This window comes from Gadus macrocephalus, chromosome 18 (assembly GCF_031168955.1).
Source record: "Gadus macrocephalus chromosome 18, ASM3116895v1".
Lineage (NCBI taxonomy): Eukaryota > Metazoa > Chordata > Actinopteri > Gadiformes > Gadidae > Gadus > Gadus macrocephalus.
Window position 1 is genome coordinate 1,156,483 of NC_082399.1, and position 19,952 is coordinate 1,176,434.

Genomic DNA, 19,952 nt, shown 5'->3' on the forward strand with positions numbered 1-19,952 from the left:
CTCTCTGAGCAGGTCCTGTTCTACTCTAGAGGTCCTACCACTAGAAGGTTCTCCAGGGGCGTTCTCTACCTCTCTGAGCAGGTCCTGCTCTACTCTAGAGGTCCTACCACTAGAAGGTTCTCCAGGGGCGTTCTCTACCTCTCTGAGCAGGTCCTGCTCCAGGTTGTGCCGCGCCAGCAGCATCTTCCTCTTGTACTGGCGGCACTGCAGCTCGTAGTACTGCCGCTGGCGCCGCAGCAGCCCCGCCTCCTCCTCCGCCTGCATCTGCTGCAGACACTCCTTCTGCCGCACCAGCCACTCCTGCTTCTCCCGCTTCGGCGTGGACTGGTTCTCGTTCAGCTCCTGGTGGGGGGGGGGGGGGGGGGGGGGACACACAAACTTCAGACACATGCACAGGCAGGGTATGGTACATGCAGTACCTCTGGTTAGGGTTAGGGTTAGGGTGAGACGCCTGAGGTGGCCAGGACACGTCTTGAGGACGGAGCACCTTAACAGTCGCCTTAAGATGCGACGCCACCAGGCGAAAGGAAACCTGGGAGGCTGAAAACCACCGGGGGCAGAACCGTGACACAAGAGCTGAACAGACGAACCCGTCACGTAGAGAGTCCAGACACGCTGCCAGGGACCGAATGCAATGGAGGGTGCTCGTTGAAGCCCTATGTCCCATAGGGGACGAAGAGGAGGGGTGTGCCTGTCTGAGGTGTGTCAGGTTAAGGTTAGTACCTCTTTGAGCTGGTCCTTGCGTTGGCGGGTACTGCCTCTTCTGGGACTCGAGGAGGCCGGTGAGCTCCTTCTTCTGCTGGGTCAGGATGTGCTGCTGGAACTTCTTCTCCTCGGCCAGCGCAGCCTTCATCTGCAGAGGAACCACCACGTTCACCACTACGTCATACATCTGGACTACTTCACACATACTGCTACCTTCTCACGCTAAGATGACTTCACATCTACTGTTACCCTCTTGAACCTTCCCAACTACTGATCAACTAGATGGACCAAGACAAGCATAACCTTGAGTTTACATTGACTGCTACCTTCTAGTGCCTTCACATCTACTGCCTTCATCTGGCGATTATCTCCAAGACGAAACACATCTATTGTTACCTTCTCGTACCTTCCCATCTATTGCCTTCGTTGGAAGGTAAATCCCACCGCAACTTTATATATACTGCTACCTCTAGCACCTTCACATGTACCGCCATTATCTGGACCAAGACAAACAGACAAATCAGGCTCACATCAACTGCTACCTTCTATTACCGTGACCGGCAACTTCTCTGCTCCGAAGCAGGAGAATCTTCACATTGTCTGGAGGTCCAATCCAAACCAACTCCCGACTACTCCCCCCCCCTCCTCCTCCCTCCCCCTCCTCCCCCCCTCCTCCCTCTCCCCCCCCCCCCCCCCCTCCCTCCTCCCCACCCTCCTCTCCTCCACCCCTCCTCCCCCACCCCTCCCCTCCTCCCCCCCTCCCTCTCCTCTCCCCCCCCCCCCTCCTCCCTCCTCCTTCCCCTCCTCCCTCTCCCCCCCCCCTCCTTCCTCCTCCTCCCCCCCTCCTCCTCCCTCCCCTCCTCCTCCCCTCCTCCCCACCTCTCCCCCCCCCCCCTCCTCCTCCCTCCTCCTCTCCCCCCCTCCTCCTCCCTCCTCCCCCCTCCTCCTCCTTCCCCCTCCTCCTCCTCCCCCCCCCCTCCTCCCTCTCCCCCCCCCCCCTCCTTCTCCTCCTCCCCCCCCTCCTCCTCCCCCCCCCCCTCCTCACCTCCTTGTCCAGGATGGCATGGTGCTTCTTGGTCAGCTTGTCCCCCTCCCCAGAGAAGCTGCCCCTCTGCCCCTCCAGCTCCTTGTCCAGCCTCAGCTGGTGCTCGTCCATCTCAGACTTCAGCTTGTTCTCCAGACCATCAGCTGCTTCTGGTGCTGCCGCCGCATGCGCTTGTACCTGCACCGGGTCAAAGGTCAGAATGGAGATGCATAGGGCCAAACGGATTCAAAACCAAACGAGTGGATCCGTTCATTTACATCCAGCAGGCGCGTTCATACTTGGTTACGTGGTACCTTCTAGTGAATTGATGTTCATGTCATTAAGGAGCAGTAGAGGTCAGGGGTCAACCTGCTCTAGGGTTCCTACAGGGAGGCTGTGGCCACAGGGGTTTGAACCCCGAACCTTCCTGCTGGGTGGCGAGTACCCTCCTCGCTAGACCACTACACAAGCGGGCATTCAGTACGACTCCCTCCCAATACAGTGTGTGTGTTTGCTTTAGTTGACCGGGACCACGCACAGACAGGTTCTATACCAGTTAGCTGAACGGTAAACACACGTATGATACATGATGTTGGGTTATATATTTATGGGTATACATACCCTGACATCTGCTCCCTCAGAGCCGACCCCTGCTCGTGTTCTTGGATCTGCCGGGTCACCAGGCTGGCCGTTCTGATGGTGGCGAAGTGGTCCCGCCCTCGCCTCCGCCTCCCCCCCTCCTCCGCCCCCTCCTCCACCTCCCCCTCCGCCCCCAACCACCTCCCCCCGCCTCCCCCGACCCCCACCAAGGACAGGGCGTCCCGCTGAGAGTCCAACTCCGGCTGTAGGGGTCATCGTAGATGTTGTCATGGCTCTGCAGGGAGAGAGAGAGAGAGAGAGAGAGAGAGAGAGAAGAGAGAGAGAGAGAGAGAGAGAGAGAACGAGAGAGAGAGAACGAGAGAGAGAGAACGAGAGAGAGAGAACGAGAGAGAGAGAACGAGAGAACGAGAGAGAGAGAGAGAGAGAGAGAGAGAGAGCGAGAGAGAACGAGCGAGAGAGAGAGAGAGAGAGAGAGAGAGAGACAGACAGACATAGAGATCATAAAAAAAATAATGTTTGCCTTTGTGATGCATTCCATGCAGACAGACAGATACATGTACAGAGAGACAGGCAGACAGTCAGACGGACCAGTGGTTTGTGCAGGACGGAGCTGTTGGAGGTGACGGTGTGCTCCCCCTCCCCCATCATAACCATCTCCCCGCTGTCGTCCGACCCGTCCGCCAGGCTGTTGACGGAGCTGCTCTTGGAGCTGGCGCTGATTGACATGCTGGGCAGCGAATGGGAGCTCTCCATGCTGTTGACCGTCCCCGTACGCAGCATGTACTGCTCCGCGTCCTGCCGGGACAGAGGGAAGGTGTCCCCGGTTAGTGACCAATCAGCCCCCTCGGCTCCAACGTCATCAACACAATCACTCCACCAACTCACCTCACCGTACCTCCGCTCTCTACAGTCAAATTGAATCACATCCAAACCTGAGCTTGGGTGTCGTCCATTTAAACGTTGTAGTAAGTATGCAAGAACTATGTGATGCAGTACTAAGCCGTATGTAAATACTGTATCTGGAATATGTCTTTAATCTGTTTATCCGGCCTTAATCGAAAAAAACGCATGTGATGCAAGCAAACGTACTGCCAGAGTGGAATCAGTGACCGGGAGGTCAGGAATGAAGGAGCCGTGTGTGTGTGTGCGTGTGCGTGCGTGCGTGCGTGCGTGCGTGCGTGCGTGTGTGTGCGTGCGTGCGTGTGCGTGTGCGTGTGTGTGTGTGTGTGCGCGTGGCCGTGGCCGTGTGCGTTGTGTGTGTGTGTGTGTGTGTGTGTGTGTGCGTGTGTTACCTCCTCCTCCTCCGCCCCCTCGGGCGCTGGTCCGTTGTGGACCTCGTGGAACAGGATCTTCTTCATCTTGCGGTACTGCAGGTTGTCCAGCTCCCGCACCGCCTCCTTGGTCCGGGTGATCAGGTCCATCACCGCGGTAACGGGACGCTCCCTGCACAAGAAGTGATGCTGCGCAGGTACGGGCGGGGTCAAAGGTCAATAAGTGTTTGGGATGAACAAAGGATCTCTGCGTATTTTAAATTTAGCAGTATAACTAGCAGTATAGCAGTATAACACTAGCAGTATAACTTGTAGAGTACTAGGATCTAGAAGTATTTAACCTGTGGAGAGCTCCAGTAGTATAAGTAATATGTAACTCGTAGAGAGTACTGTGAGCCGGTACCTTGAGCAGCACGTCAGAGGTAGGTCGGTCCTGAGCGATCTTCTGCAGGCAGGAATCCACAAAGTTCCGGAAATAATCGGACCTGGGAGAGAGCGAGTGATGGGGAGGAAGAGATAGAGGTAGAGAGAGAGAGAGAGAGAGAGAGAGAGAGAGAGAGAGAGAGAGAGAGAGAGAGAGAGAGAGAGAGAGAGAGAGAGAGAGAAAGAGAGAAAGAAAGAGAGAGAGAGAGAGAGAGAGAGAGAGAGAGAGAGAGAGAGAGAGAGAGAGACAGAGAGAGAGAGAGAGAGAGAGGGAGGGAGAGATGGAATGGTAGAGACAGGGGTGAAAGCAGAGGTAGAGGTGGAGAGAGAGGTAGAGATGTATAGAGAGATAGAGACGGAGAGAGATGCAGAGGTAGAGAGAGTATGAGATGGAAGGTAGGGATAGATGGTAAGAGAGACCGGTGAAAAGGTAGAGGTAGAGATGGATGGAGAAGTATATAGCAAGAGAAAGAGATGGAGAGATAGATAGATAGTAAGAGAGAGACATATAGTCAGTTCATCAAGCCAGTGGAAGGCTGTGGTTGTGTAGAGCAACAGACCTCCTGGTAATACTGGTCCAGAGTGCTGACTGACTTAAATCGATGCACTATCCCCTGAGCAGGCTGCTTTGTCGACGGAGCTAAGAGGAGCGAGCCCCAGGGGTGAGTCTTGTAGCTCAGGGGTAACGAGTGGGGTGTACACGGGGTTGGCGATGGGGGTCTTACCAGTGGCTGGACTGCAGGATAGGGCTCTCGTTCTGGGCTATGTGGTATAAGGCACTCATAGCATTCATGTTGAACAGCGGAGGCTTCCTCTCCGCTAAGGGGAATGAGGAAGAAGAAGGTAAGAGGCGGGCTTCAGGTCAGGTCTATACAGCCACCAACACCTGCTTATTTATTGTATCCTACTTTTTACATACTATCTTGTATTTTTAATGATGCTTCGTGCTATCGCGCTAATGCGCTATTCTCTTTTGCTGCTTTAACACTGAACATGTCCCTGCTGTGTGAGTAATGAAAGAGGATCTTTTCTTATTAACCTCCATTGCTTTATGCAGGTAACATTAGCATACCTAGCTCTGCGCAGGAAACAATAGCCTAGCTAACTCTATGCAGCTTACATCAGCCTACCTAGCTCTATAGAGGTACCATATGTAGCGCTATTCAGGTAACATTAGCATACCTAGCTCTGCGCAGGAAACAATAGCCTAGCTAACTCTATGCAGCTTACATCAGCCTACCTAGCTCTATAGAGGTACCATATGTAGCTCTATTCAGGTAACATTAGCATACCTAGCTCTATGCGGGTAACAATAGCCCAGCTAGCTCTATTCAGCTAACATCAGCCTACCTAGCTCTATGGAGGTACCATTATCATACGTAGCTCTATTCAGGTAACATTAGCGTTCCTAGCGCTACACAGGTAACGGTAGCCCACCTAGCTCTATGGCCGTGATGCCTAGGGACCACACGTCCACCTTGCCGTCGTACTGGCCCTCGTCCATGGCCAGGATCACCTCCGGGGCCATCCTGCAGTGAGGGGACCAACAACCTCAGCCAATGGAGGTTACCTCCACATACACAGCAAAGGCTCATCCCAGAATCAAACGTCTGTAGCTACACATGGTTGTTTGGGGACAATCTGTGCTCCGTATAAAGGACTTTATGTGTGAAATATGCCATGTTACATACTGCTCAATCAAGTCCAACAAAAGGAAAAGCTGTGATATTACTGCTGGGAGAAATAATACCACTACAGTCATGACTTAGGTTGCAGCATGGCTAGCACTGAAGCTTAGCTAGCACTGTATCATGGCTCAGGTTGTAGATGAGGTTACATTGTAACGCGGCTATTGGTTGCAACAGGGCAAAGGGGATTACCAGTAAGGCGTTCCCACAAAGGAGTTGGCCGGGGCACAGATGGAGGCGGAGCCAAAGTCTCCAAGCTTCACCTGACCTGGCTCGGTCAGCAAGATGTTACCTGCCTTCACATCCCTGAGGGAGGGAGGGAGGGAGGGGGGGGGAGGGAGGGAGGGAGGGAGGGAGGGGGGGAGGGGGGGAGGGACAGACAGACAGACAGACAGACAGACAGACAGACAGACAGACAGACAGACAGACAGACAGACAGACACAGACATGAAGCAAGACAAAATGTAAGAATGGATACAGTCTGAATGTGTGTACTTGTGTGTGTTTCTTCTCTTTTATTGATGTGCGAGTGTGTGTGCACACTACCAGCATGTTTGTTTGTGCGTGTGCATGTATGTGTGTGTGTCTGAGGCGTTACCTGTGAATCATGTTGTGTGAGTGCAGGTAGACCAGACCCTGCAATGCACCATGGGTAATGGCAGCAATCTCCACTTCCTGTAGGGGCTTCTTATGGACTGGAGAGGAAAACACACATCATCCAGATGTTTACACATCTGTCTCAAACACATCCAGATGTTCATAACATTCATCTCCTCTGCCACAACCAGTTGTTTACACATCTGTCTCAAACACATCCATATGTTCATAACATTTATCTCCTCTACAACAATCAGTTGTTTACACATCTGTCTCCAACACATCCAGATGTTCATAACATCCATCTGTTCTACCACAACAGATGTTAACACATCTGTCTCCAACACAATCACATGTTTATGACATCCCTCTCCTAGCAACCAGATGTTTATAACATCCATCTCCTAGCAACCAGATGTTTATAACATCCATCTCCTAGCAACCAGATGTTTATAACATCCATCTCCTAGCAACCAGATGTTTATAACATCCATCTCCAAGCAACCAGATGTTTATAACATCCATCTCCTAGCAACCAGATGTTTATAACATCCATCTCCTAACAACCAGATGTTTATAACATCGGTCTCCAGTACACTCACCTTCCAGCAGATCGGAGGCAGACCCCAGGCAGTACTCCATCACCAGCTGGAACAGTAGCATATGATGACGTTAATTAAAGATAAATTTACAAAATATGAAAGAAATCGAAAAGCTCAAAATATTTCCCATGGTTTTGAATTGAGGATCGGGAAAGGGAGAGAAAGGTAGGGGAGAGAGAGTAGAAGGTAGAGAGAGGGGTAGGTATAGAGGGTATACTAACCCATGCAGTGTGTTCCCTCAGGTAACATCCATGGTAGAGAGAGTTAAAGAGTAGAAGGTAGAGGTAGAGAGAGGGGTAGGTATAGAGGGTATACTAACTAGGGCCCGACCGATATTGATTTTTGAGTGCCGATGCCGATTATTTTCAGAGAAAAATTACGATTACGATTTAATCGGCCGATTAAAAAAAAAAATATATATATATATATATATATATATATATAAAACGTAGTTTTTGATACCTTAAATATACTTTAAACACTTTTGACGAATATGTGAATTGAATGCAGAATCTTTGAGTGTTTTAGAATACATTTACAGTCAAAAATGAGTGTAATGTAAAATGTAAAATAAATAACTAACTCCCAATGTGCTGCGCTCGTGAGCAGTGACTAACACGTGCGTGCTGAGCAGTATGGTCTCACCGTTAGAGTCTACAGTATAACAAATTAACATGACCTGGGACCTAAAGAAAAACAGGCACAACATGCTCAAACAACGCGTCTTGTGTACATTGGTGAGGTGAGCGCGCAGCTGCCTGAGCGAGCGTGCTTTCATGTTGTACGGTAAAATTCAATCTCCTCTTTTTTACTCCAGCTAAAGTTGTTAGTTAGCAAGGCGAGTAGGAGGGCAATCTGCAGGATACTAATCGCAATAAAATTTATAAAAAATAAATTAAAAAAAATCGGTTGTAATCTGCGTCTTTTTGGCCGATGCCGATTATTTTCAAAAAGGCTATAATCGGCCGATTAAATCGGCAGGCCGATAAATCGGTCGGGCCCTAATACTAACCCATGCAGTGTGTTCCCTCAGGTAACATCCATGGTAGAGAGAGTTAAAGAGTAGAAGGTAGAGGTAGAGGTAGAGAGAGGGGTAGGTATAGAGGGTATACTAACCCATGCAGTGTGTTCCCTCAGGTAACATCCATGGTAGAGAGAGTTAAAGAGAGAAGAAGGTAGAGGTAGAGAGAGGGGTAGGTATAGAGGGTATACTAACCCATGCAGTGTGTTCCCTCAGGTAACATCCATGGTACTCCACCGTGTTGGGATGTCTCAACTTCTGGAGGAACTTCACCTCCTTTATGATGTCCTGCCATTTCTACACAACCACATGAATCGATTAATGTATCAACACAATCATACACAAACACATGAATAATATACATGAATACTACAAATAGCTATTACCAGTAGCAGCTCCCTTAGCTGCTAGATGTAGCCGCTACCAGTAGCTGTTAGAGGTAGTCTCTACCAGTAGCTGTTAGAGGTAGTCTCTACCAGTAGCTGTTCCAGGTATATGCTACCAGTAGCTGCTGGAGACTCACCTCGTTGGACTGCTTGCCGCTATAGGACATCTTCTTGATGGCCACGACCTCATTGGTGCGGATGTCATGCGCCTGGAGGATCACAAAGGTCATTGAACAATCAAACAACCAATCAAAATACAAAATGTAAATAACAAATAATAAAAATGTATATTAATATTCGAAGGGATAAGACAAATCCCCTCACCCTGCATTAACAGGTCACTAAAGCAATGTTCTACGGTGCATCGGAAATGTTCCATTTGAAGATGATATCATGATGAACGCTGAGACTGTAATACTGCGTGATGCATCCCCCGGCGTCGACGCCTGGCCTGGGGGGTGTACTCACAAAGTAGACAGCTCCAAAGCTCCCGTGGCCGATCTCCCGGAGGTCTGTGAACAGCTTCTCGGGGTCGTCTCTGTAGAAGAGCTCCGCCACCTCCGGGTCCTTCAGGCTTCCAGCCCGGACACTCGTGGGCATTGCCAGCGCCTGACGACAAATAGAACCATCGGTTTGAAAGCTGCTGTAGGTCCTGGCTGAAACTGCCCAACCGGGCTCATTCAATCCGGCCCCCTAATCATCCTCCTCTATAATTGGCTGACTCATTAGTTCCCTCACTCTCCACCTCAAGCTGGTGTGTGGTGAGCGTTCTGGCGCAGGCTGGCTGCCGTGCATCACCCCAGTGGGGGCTACACACTGCTGGCAGTGAGTGAGGTCCCCCCCTTCAGTGTAAAGCGTCTCTGAGTGGGAGAAAGCGCTATATCAATTCAATCCTTCTTCTTCTGTACGACGATTCACGAACCATGATGCGAGCGTGAGGATTAAGGAATGCCATAACCAACTGCTGCTATCAGGGGGTGAGATGCGCTCCTTGCGAATATCCGTTCCGGTCGACTGCACCCCTGCCTTTGTATGAGAGGACTTCGATTTTAGCTCCTGATTCATTTCTGACTCATCAGTGCCTCTCTTCCCTGATCGCTATGGAGGATTCATCCTGCCTGTTGGTCACATGCGTTATTGTGACTCCCCCACAGGTCGAAGAATGCAACACTTCTCCGTGGCAGACACGGGGAGGGAGGGAGCAGAAAGGACACGGGGGCGTTATTGGGAGTGTTTCTATTCTAAATCATCCGCTCTTTTCTACCTTGTTTCTTAGCGACTATGATATAGTTCCTTCCTACCATGCTTTTTACTACTCGTCAGGTTAACAACATTACAACCAAGTCAGGTGAAATACTAGGAGCGCGTGGTGGTGGGACTTCTTTGGACATTGGGGTTTGAAAACAGAAACTGTGGAGTGAAACACCCTAACCATGAGATTATCCTGTCCTAGATTAACCTCTGGGGAGGCACACATACTGGAGTCTAGCACATGTCCTGACAGTCTTAAAACAAGTTATCCGTAGCACAGGATAAAAAGATCCTCCCAAAAACCAGAACAAGTTTGTCCACCCCAGCATGATTCAACCTCATCTAACTACTGGAATAAATCTACTGTTCAATGAAGATGAGACAAAGCTAAATCTTAAGTAACTATGAATAGACAAAGTGAAAAAGATTATTTAAATATAGGCTGTTATTATCATAGAGAAATATCAACACAAGATGTCAGAAGATATGGGGAAGTGTCGTCAGCAATGGGTTTCTTTATGGATCATCACATTACTCATTAATAGATCAAGATTTCACTGAGGAAGTCTGGGGGTTGACTAAAAACAAGAAGTGTTCTGTCGACCATCATGCTGGCTCTTTTCAAACGCATCGATCTCATGAAAGGAACAGATCCTGTGGCCTGTCAACACTAAAGCATTCTGAAGGTGTTTTCATTGGTGCAGAATACACCTGCAAACATATTCTGCAAAAATACAGATTCACAAAGCATATTACTGCATTCATAATTGGTGGATGATTATCGGATAGTTATCATTATACGCGATGGGGGGTTTGAATCGACATGCATGCAGCATTTTGCACTTGGCTGGTTAATAAGGCTATCATAGTCCACTGGCACAGAAACACAATATGTATGGAGAGACGGATGGCTACCGTCAGCCAGCCGTTGAAGCAGCAGGCCGACAACAGGCCTTTATTATGACATGTCCATGTTTACACTCCAACCTTCATACAACAATCCTGCATACGAGACGGACAGTATATTTATTGCATTGTATATCCCGACAAGATACAATAACTGGTGCAGATAAAATACTGTCCGTTATATACAGAGGTGGCATTAGTGTTGATCTGATGAGAGCTGGGTGAATTTATTCGCGTGTATGCACATCACACCTGACAGGCCACCTAACCGGGCAAGTCAATAATCAATTCATCAATTAGATGATCAATGTTTCAGGTCTCACCGTGGCTTATGGTATCCACTGTAGCTAGCCGGGGCTAGCTAACCGGCCTGGGTGAGAAGAGTCTGGTCTCCCTGCGGCTTCTGTCCTCGTCTTTCTCAGGTTTATTCAAAACCAACCCGCCGCAGTCCGTCCATCCTGGCTCTGAATCAGTGTCCTCGCCATGATCGATTATCTATTATCTATCGGTTGGCTACCCCGGCTAGCACAGCGCAGCATCCGTTATGTGTCCGTTTATCAGCCCGCTAGCTGCAAGGTAGCTTAGCAGGCTAGTGGAGTGACGTCTACAAGGTAGCCTAGCAGGCTAGCTGGGGGTAGTTTAACGGGCTAGCCGAGGGTATCCTAGCCGGCTAGCGGAGGTGGCGACAGCGGAGCGATCTTCCCAATGAAAATCAGTGGTTAGTTCGAGCTAAACGTTAGCTTGGATGCTAGCGGTGCAGGGGAAGATAATAATAAAATACTGGAGCATGAATTGCAAACTTGTCCCCTCCGCTTATCGCTATAAGCTGTCATTACGTTGGTGTCGATCTCATCTCCGATTTTGACATTTTCTTTTTCTCCGATCCCATTCGGTGTTGTGCGTCCGGGACTCGGTGATGGCGGAGCGGGGCTGGAGCCGAGAAGAAAACGGAAGCTGAGTTGTGACGCTCAGGGCGGAGACGGTCCGCAGCGAAGCCCCCCTGACGCCCGGAGTTCCAGCAGAGATCACTGGAGATCACTTCAAATGAGGGAAAACATATTGATAGTTTAATGTGATAAGATTACATTCATGTTGGCAGGAAAAAAAATAGCTTATTTTTGGCAGCTTTGGTTGGTTGGCTCATGTGAATACAATCAGTATCCATATAATTTTTCAAAGCATTTTATTTCTTTTTATACACTAACCCTTACAAACACAGATATATGCTCAAACCTACACAAACATTGTAATGGAATATTAACATTATGAGTTATAATGGAACTTTTGATAGGTGACAATATATTAAGTCTGGGTGTTCAGGTGTCTCACTGGGTGTCCCCCAGGGGTCAGTCTTGGGTCCACTCCTCTTCACCACTTACCTCCTCCCGCTGGGCACACTCCTCTGTCACCATGGGGTCCATTTTCACTGCTACGCTGACGACACACAGGTCTACATCTCCACCAAACCCACCGCTGCCATCCCCCCCACCTCCCTCATCACGTGCCTGGAAGAGATCCGGAGCTGGTTGAGCAGGAACTTCCTGAAACTCAATGGAAACAAGACCGAGGCCCTGCTCATCGGATCCAAATCCACCCTCACTAAATCACAACACACCCCAGCTCCACTCATAATTATCGATGGATTCCCAGTACCCTTCTCCTCCAAAGTCAAGAGCCTCGGCTTCATCCTGGACAACACCCTCTCATTCACACCCCATATTCACAACATCACCCGGACTGCATTCTTCCACCTCCGCAACATCGCCAGACTCCGCCCATCACTGACCCAATCCAGCACTGAAATCCTAGTTCACTCATTTGTCACATCACGCATAGACTACTGCAACGCCCTCCTCACCGGACTCCCCACCAAACTCATCAACAGACTGCAGATCATTCAGAACTCAGCCGCCCGGATCATCACCCGCACCAAATCATCTGACCACATCACCCCTGTCCTCATCCAACTTCACTGGCTCCCAGTACACTACCGTATCCAATACAAAACCCTACTCCTCACCTACAAAGCTCTCCACAACCTAGCCCCCAGTTATCTCTGCGACCTCCTCCAAGAATACACTCCCTCCCGCTCCCTCCGCTCAACCTCTGCTGGACTACTATGTATCCCCACATCACGACTCACTACAATGGGTGCCCGGTCATTCAGCTGTTCAGCACCCAGGCTCTGGAACTCCCTCCCCCCACACATAAAACAGTCAGACACCATTACAACCTTCAAGTCACAACTCAAAACTCACCTGTTCAAACTCGCTCACAACATCTAACTGATCACTGTTTTGATTATTTTTTGTTTTGTTTTGTTTTGTTTTGTCTTGTTTTTGTTTTATTTATTTCTTATTGCTTATGTTAATTTATTAATTGATTTATTTTTTTCCACAATGTCTTGTTTTTTAAAAAATGTATGATGACTATATGCTCTGTAAGGTGACCTTGGGTGTCTTGAAAGGCGCCTCTAAATGAAATGTATTATTATTATTATTATTAGACAATTGACATCGTGAATGATTGCCACCTGATGAGCACACACCATTACACACACAAAACACAACCCTATAAATACTCTTAAACACACACATAAAACACAGACCTCAAACAAATATAGTGTTTGAATACAAATAGACCAGAGGCTGCAGTTCACCATGGGTAATGGCAGCAATCTCCACTTCCTGTAGGGGACACCTATACATGCACACACCTATAAACGCACACAAGTATGGCTCAGACCCTCTCAAAATCTTCAGAGCTCCAAAAAGATGTGACCTTTGAACCCTGCCAGCGGACCAGGGCCAGGGAGGATGACCTGGGCAGGATTAAGGCTCTTATGCAAACAGATTTCACATGAATTTACATAAGACCATCCTGGCCACTAGTCAGCAGGGATGCTGCTCCCTGACGACTGCTGCCAAGGCAACGCCATCCATCACACACATCAGTTTGGCCACGGATTTCCTGGAAGAATAAAATCCTCCAATATACCTAAATATAAAATACAAATATAATCCTTTCCTCTACATAATGTAATCAATGCTGACAGATTATAACACTTTAGAAGATTAACTCTCATCCTAGCACTCTGTAATCCAGCCACTTTCTAATTGATGAAAAAACATTTGTGTGAAAACAATGATGGCTACGGATACATAAGGTCAGGGTTCTTCTGACCCAGACACAAGCCGGCAGCTTTCTGGGGGTTTCATTTCATCAAGATATTAACATAAGACGATATGATCCCAACCCCTGATCACGGGATGTTCGGATCTATGTTTCATGGCAGAGAACAGTTGCCCAGATGAAGAGGATGTTAAAACCTGCCAGCGAAGTGATTCTACAACACCAGTATTCAGTATTCAGGACTATATCAATTCATCACAGAACTGTGTTAGCTTTAGGTCATCACTAATGCTAACAAAGTTTATCGATGAACTAATATAGTCCTGGTTCTACACTGACCGGGTTCTACCTAAACTTGGTTCCAGATGTGGTTCTACACTGCTCTGGTTCTAAACTGACCTTGTCTGGGTGTGACCAGGATCCGAGCAGTTTGACCTGCTTGCGTGTCGATAGGTGAGTGTGAACTTTAAATAAGGAACCAGATGAGGCCAGCGGTTACTGCGAGCGGCCTGTCTGGTTGTCAGATGGCAGAGTGGCTCACCAGCTCTGGACTACAGACCTCTGCTCAGAGATCAGAGCCCCGAGGGGAGGATAGAGAGAGAGAGAGAGAGAGAGAGAGAGAGAGAGAGAGAGAGAGAGAGAGAGAGAGAGAGAGAGAGAAGAGAGAGAGAGAGAGACTGAGGGATGGAGAGAGGGAGGGAGGTTGGATCACACATGACCTGCCCCCTGCCAGTCACTTCACTGCTCCATCTACATAGCAATCCTCCAAACACCCTGCACCCGTCCTACATGACACACCACAGACCGGCGCATACAGACAGAGAGACAGACAGACAGAGAGGACAATCAGACCAACAAAGGTAGGGGTTGGACCATTTGACCAGGACAGACAGGAGTTAGACGAGTAGAGAGAGGAGAGACAGCACAAGGAGGGAAAGAGCGAACAAGGGCATCTTCTGGTTGTCTTTATGTTCCTGGAGAAAGACACACACTCACAACACGGTGAGTTTCTAAACCTTTTATTGAATATCTGAGAATACAGCCTGACTAAGGGAAACACAATAGAGTGACAACTGTTTGGAATGATCACGGACCAACTGGACTATGTATTCATGCATATTGATCCGTTATTAAAAAGCTTGAAGATTCACATGGTTTAAAGAAACTGTGATAGCTTTAACAAATTATGTAGAATCTTAACTGGCATGTACAATGGAATTGTAAAATATCATCTATCTACATTGTAATAATTTCCAATTTAGTTATTTTGAGAATGAAAGTGAATTCAGATCCATGTTATGAATGAGAAGGGAGGTTTAGGGGGCATCTTGCTGAAGGGGGCGGTGGACACTGACGCTGGGGCTCCCTTTCACTCAAACACCCGGACCACTGGAATACACTCACCCACATGTAGTTATATCGTTTTATAGTTAGGGTTAGAAGACATCTCCTACTTACTTCTCCTGTCTCCTCCTGTCTCCTCCTGTGTCCTCCTGTCTCCTCAGAGATGAGTTTAGGAGCAGCCTGCATCTTCCTGCGTGGGGGAAAGAACACCGTGAGTACAGCTGTGCAGTTCTTGTGTCTGTGTATTCCTGTTCTATGTATGGGTGCCCGGGTATGTGTTTTTTATGTTCTGTTTGTGTGTGCTTGCCTGCCCTTTGAGTGTGTGTTTGTGCGTGTGTTTCCTCATTTGTGGGTTTGTGTGTGTGTGTGTGTGTGTGTGTGTGTGTGTGTGTGTGTGTGTGTGTGTGCTTGTCTGTGTTTGTGTTACGGGATTGGGTAACACTTTATAATAAGGTGCCATAATAAATAGCAAACTAGTCATTACCTAACCCTTTGTTAATATTTGTTAATTGTTACTAAAATATCTATTTGGCTCAAGTTAATAGTTCTTTCATCATTAATTAGATATTAATTGTTTGCATAACCCTAACCCACACACAACCCTAACACTAACCCTAACACACGGCCCTAACCCTAACCCTAACACACGGCCCTAACCCTAACCCTAACCCTAACACACGCCCCTAACCCTAACCCTAACCAGCGACACTCCGTGGTCAGTGAAAAAAAACAAATATTTTAACAATTAACAAATATTAACAAAGGGTTAGGTAATGACTCGGTTGCTATTTATTATGGCACCTTGTTATAAAGTGTTACCCGGGATTGTATTCCTTTCAAAAGCAGGGCAGCGTGTGTGTGTGTGTGCGTGAGTGCGTGTGTGTGTGCGTGTGTGTTTGCGTGTGTGTGTGGTGCACAGATGAGTGTGTGTGCGGTGGCATGTAGCCGTCAGATGTTAAAACTCTTAATCCCGCCATACTAATGGATTCATCAAGGACAGACATGTTGAATTAGAGTGAGGAAGACCATGTTTTATCCCATGTCAGTCCACACAGTCCATACTTGTGTTGCCAGCCGCGACATTAAACACCAAATCTAAATCCAACCCGTTTTAGTACATGCCTTCTCGTTGCACATGCCCAGTCCACTTTAGCCATCAGAAACCAATTGATCCTGTCTCAATCATACAATAGTGTTTTAAAAACCCTTTGCTTTCCATTTCCCCCCGAGTGACACTAGTTGACTCCAGCTCGTCCACTTGGTAGAGTGTCTTTGAACTTGTGTGTTTGTGGTGGACAGTAGTGCAAATTAGTGTGGACAGTAGTTATCATCATTGTGGACACTAGTTCACATCAGTGTGGACAGCAGTGCACATCAGTTTGGACAGCAGTTGTGTGTGCGTTTGATGACCAGTGAACTGCAGACACATGACAACGTGTCACATCTGTTTACGAGAGGCTGCACCGTGCGTTGCTGATGTTGTGTTACTAACACAGTGTGTGCTACTTCTCTTCGCTGCCACAGGAGAGAGAGCTGGCTGAAGACGAGATTGAAGGTACATATATCTATACATTATTATCCATGCATTATTTACGTGTGATTAACTTCATATTTGTATTTATTTTTAAGATTTAGTTGGATAGATAAGCCCACCGCTGGACTGTACCAACTAGTAGCCTGAGCTACCCATCATGCATCTGGTTGGACACGCAACACTCCCACATTAGTTAAAAAAATAACAATCTCCCCTGGAGGGGAAGTAGGGGCCTTTGAAGTCGGTAGATGGCGAGGAACCAAGGCTCAGCATTGGCTTTTTAAGTGATTGCATGTGATTGCAAAATAGGTTTAAGTATTGTCCATGGACGTCAATCTATTCACCATGATGCCTTAATCCACAATCAGCAAAGGTTATGAAACGTCAAATACTGATTATTACAAAGTATAATAATTCTTTCCAGAACTCTTCTTGGGCTAAAGTAATTGCATTTTGTGTGGCTCTGCCCGACCCCGTTGAATGAGTGAATGACCTGTGTGTGTGTGTGTGTTGGTCTGCAGAGCTCCGGGAGGCCTTTAATGAGTTCGACAAGGACAAGGACGGCCTGATCAGCTGTAAGGACCTGGGGAACCTGATGAGGACCATGGGCTACATGCCCACCGAGATGGAACTCATAGAACTCAGCCAGAACATCAACATGAACCGTGAGTCCTCCTCCACCACCACCACCACCACCATCTCCACCACCTCCACTTCCCCTATCACTACAACCCAGCCCCACCTCCACCACCACCACCACCACCATCTCCACCACCTCCACTTCCCCTATCACTACAACCCAGCCCCACCTCCACCACCACCACCACCACCACCACCTCTACCATCTCCACCACCTCCACCTCCACCACCAACTCAACTAATTATAATAATACAGTGATGCTGATGAGAAGTAAAACCGTCCATCTCTCATCATCCATGAGTTCTCCTGCACGATGTCATCTCCGTGTGTTTTCATGCAATGATGTCGTAGAGTGAAGCGCTCTCATGCAGTGACGTAGCGCGTTCTCAAGAGGTGGTGTCACCCGGTGGTGTCATGTGTGCCGATGCGGCGTTGTGATGCGGTGGTGTCATGTGTGGTCAGTGGGGGGCCGGGTGGACTTTGAGGACTTTGTGGAGCTCATGGCCCCCAAGCTGCTGGAGGAGACGGCCGGGATGATCGGCATGAAGGAGCTGAAGGACGCCTTCAAAGAGGTCTGTTATACACAGACCGATACCACACATTACCAATACCTCAGGTTATCAATACTCACCATTATCAATACCCCACGTTGTCAATACTCACCGTGAACAATACCCAACGTTATCAATACTCAACATTACCGAAACCCCACATTATCAATACCCAGGTCTAATGTCAATATTTGTTAATACTCCCACTAATCTATTTAGTTTACAGCTAATATTATAATATTTCTATTGTATTCTAATTATTTCATGTCCAGTTTGTGTTTTCTTACACTTTTATTTTTAGATTGAAATGTTGAAGGAACCTGAGAGGTTCATTACCAGTGAATGCTGCTGTCATTGTTATTCATATGAAAATAAACCATCTTGACTCTTGAATCGACTCGTGTCCTGGTGTAGTTTGACATGGACGGGGATGGGGAGATTACCACAGAGGAACTGCGCCAGGCGATGACCAAACTGATGGGCGAGCACATGGCCGCCAGCGAGATCGACGCCATCGTCAAGGAGGCTGACGACAACGGAGATGGAACTGTCGACTTCGAAGGTCAGATGACATGGATTAAGAACTGTGCTTCAATAATACCAGACGGGAAATTCCGAGAATTTTGTGTTGTTTTGGTTTTATTGTTCTCCCTTTGCATCACTTTTCATATTATTCTACTGTTCTGCACTTGCATGCACGTGCAACCCAAAATTGCAGTCTGGGATCAATAAAGCACCATCTTATGTTATCTTGTCTTAACTTCCTGTTTGGACCTTCTTGTTTTGATGCGGGATTCTCTGACTCCTCTCCTCTCCAGAGTTTGTCCAGATGATGTCCCGCCAGTAGGACACCAGTAGGACACCAGTAGGACACCAGAAGGACACCAGTAGGACACCAGTAGGACACCAGAAGGACACCAGTAGGACACCAGAAGGACACCAGTAGGACACCAGTAGGACACCAGTAGGACACCAGTAGGACACCAGTAGGACACCAGAAGGACACCAGAAGGACACCAGTAGGACACCAGTAGGACACCAGTAGGACACCAGTAGGACACCAGAAGGACACCAGTAGGACACCAGAAGGACACCAGTAGGACACCAGTAGGACACCAGTAGGACACCAGTAGGACACCAGTAGGACACCAGTAGGACACCAGAAGGACACCAGTAGGACACCAGTAGGACACCAGAAGGACACCAGTAGGACACCAGTAGGACACCAGTAGGACACCAGAAGGACACCAGTAGGACACCAGTAGGACACCAGTAGGACACCAGAAGGACACCAGTAGGACACCAGTAGGACACCAGAAGGACACCAGTAGGACACCAGAAGACAGGAGAACCCTCAATCATCTCAACCTCCTCTGAGCTGCTGATGAACCACACAGTTTGCAACAGCTCGCCTACTCACACACACACACACACACACACACACACACACACACACACACACAAACACCCACATACACACACAAACACACACACACACACACACACACACACACACACACACACACCCACACACACACACACACACACCCACACACACACACAAACTTCTCAGGAGAGTTATCACACCTCTTGCTCATCAACGTGTAATTATTATTATCTCATGTATTCCTTAATATTGTATTGGATACTAAGAATTTAGTGTACATTGACATATCTATTCATATTCAACCCTAAGGGAAGGTTTTAACTTTTGAACTCATGTAGCTATGCAATTTTTTTGTAAAGGGGGAATGTAAAAGCTCTTGTTATGATTCATCATATGATTTGTAAACTGTACATTGAAAAATGAAAGATTTGTTTTGTAGATTATCTCAGATGGTATGCATTTATTCCTGATTAAATTATTCAAATTTAAAACGCTTGGATCACAATGTCATGTTCAACACGGTGACATCACACCTCCTCAGGTGACCTCACATACCTCAGAGTAAGGCCCCGTCCACACGGAAACGATTTTTTGGTGAAAACGCAAAAGTCGTGTGCGTTTGGGACGACCATCCAGACGGATCCGGTGTTTTCGGTGTCCGAAAACACACTTTTTTGAAAACAGGTTTGAGGTTGAAAAGGAGAAAAACTAACATTTAGGATTCGTGTGCACGCCAGATACGCAAACGATAATGTAATCGCCGTTGCGTTAGATTTCCGTCTAAATTGTTTTGATTTGATTTGTATATTCGTGTAGCTTTCTTTGTATGCAAAAAATAAATCGGGTGGTCTGATATCACACAGCCTCATGCGTCATCACACAACCTCAGA

General features: G+C 47.8%; 2 protein-coding genes across 3 annotated transcripts in view; one reads left to right on the plus strand and one right to left on the minus strand.

Annotated features, from left to right (window-relative positions):
- taok2b (TAO kinase 2b) overlaps positions 1 to 11,449 on the minus strand; it is a 22,172-nt gene extending 10,723 nt beyond the window's left edge. The window contains 19 exon segments of the mRNA XM_060037401.1: positions 139 to 342; positions 724 to 750; positions 752 to 853; positions 1,751 to 1,887; positions 1,890 to 1,927; positions 2,351 to 2,573; positions 2,576 to 2,603; positions 2,918 to 3,124; positions 3,622 to 3,789; positions 4,004 to 4,085; positions 4,749 to 4,842; positions 5,461 to 5,552; positions 5,904 to 6,017; positions 6,310 to 6,406; positions 6,911 to 6,956; positions 8,127 to 8,228; positions 8,455 to 8,526; positions 8,786 to 8,926; positions 10,798 to 11,449. Coding sequence (XP_059893384.1) covers positions 139 to 342; positions 724 to 750; positions 752 to 853; positions 1,751 to 1,887; positions 1,890 to 1,927; positions 2,351 to 2,573; positions 2,576 to 2,603; positions 2,918 to 3,124; positions 3,622 to 3,789; positions 4,004 to 4,085; positions 4,749 to 4,842; positions 5,461 to 5,552; positions 5,904 to 6,017; positions 6,310 to 6,406; positions 6,911 to 6,956; positions 8,127 to 8,228; positions 8,455 to 8,526; positions 8,786 to 8,917 — 1,965 coding nt within the window. The 5' untranslated portion in view covers positions 8,918 to 8,926; positions 10,798 to 11,449.
- Positions 11,450 to 14,311: 2,862 nt separating this feature from the next.
- Positions 14,312 to 19,920, plus strand: cabp5a (calcium binding protein 5a). Of its 2 annotated transcripts, none has more exons than XM_060037582.1 (8): positions 14,312 to 14,608; positions 15,112 to 15,161; positions 16,475 to 16,505; positions 17,006 to 17,149; positions 17,587 to 17,696; positions 18,090 to 18,237; positions 18,494 to 18,542; positions 18,994 to 19,920. In XM_060037582.1, exons 1-7 carry the CDS (start codon positions 14,575 to 14,577, stop codon positions 18,520 to 18,522), a joined length of 546 nt encoding a protein of 181 aa, XP_059893565.1. In that variant the 5' UTR covers positions 14,312 to 14,574; the 3' UTR covers positions 18,523 to 18,542; positions 18,994 to 19,920. The 2 variants fall into 2 exon arrangements, with proteins under 2 accessions (XP_059893565.1, XP_059893564.1); XM_060037581.1 differs by having other exon boundaries at positions 14,313 to 14,608; positions 18,494 to 18,562; positions 19,025 to 19,920.
- The last annotated feature ends 32 nt before the right edge of the window (positions 19,921 to 19,952 follow it).

Bases quoted from the DNA above. Each gene is read 5' to 3' on its own strand.
- cabp5a (XM_060037582.1), top strand. From the start codon at position 14,575: ATGTTCCTGGAGAAAGACACACACTCACAACACG. The intron at 15,162-16,474 runs GTGAGTACAGCT...TCGCTGCCACAG, and splicing joins TGCGTGGGGGAAAGAACACC to GAGAGAGAGCTGGCTGAAGA. The intron at 18,238-18,493 runs GTCAGATGACAT...TCTCCTCTCCAG, and splicing joins TGGAACTGTCGACTTCGAAG to AGTTTGTCCAGATGATGTCC.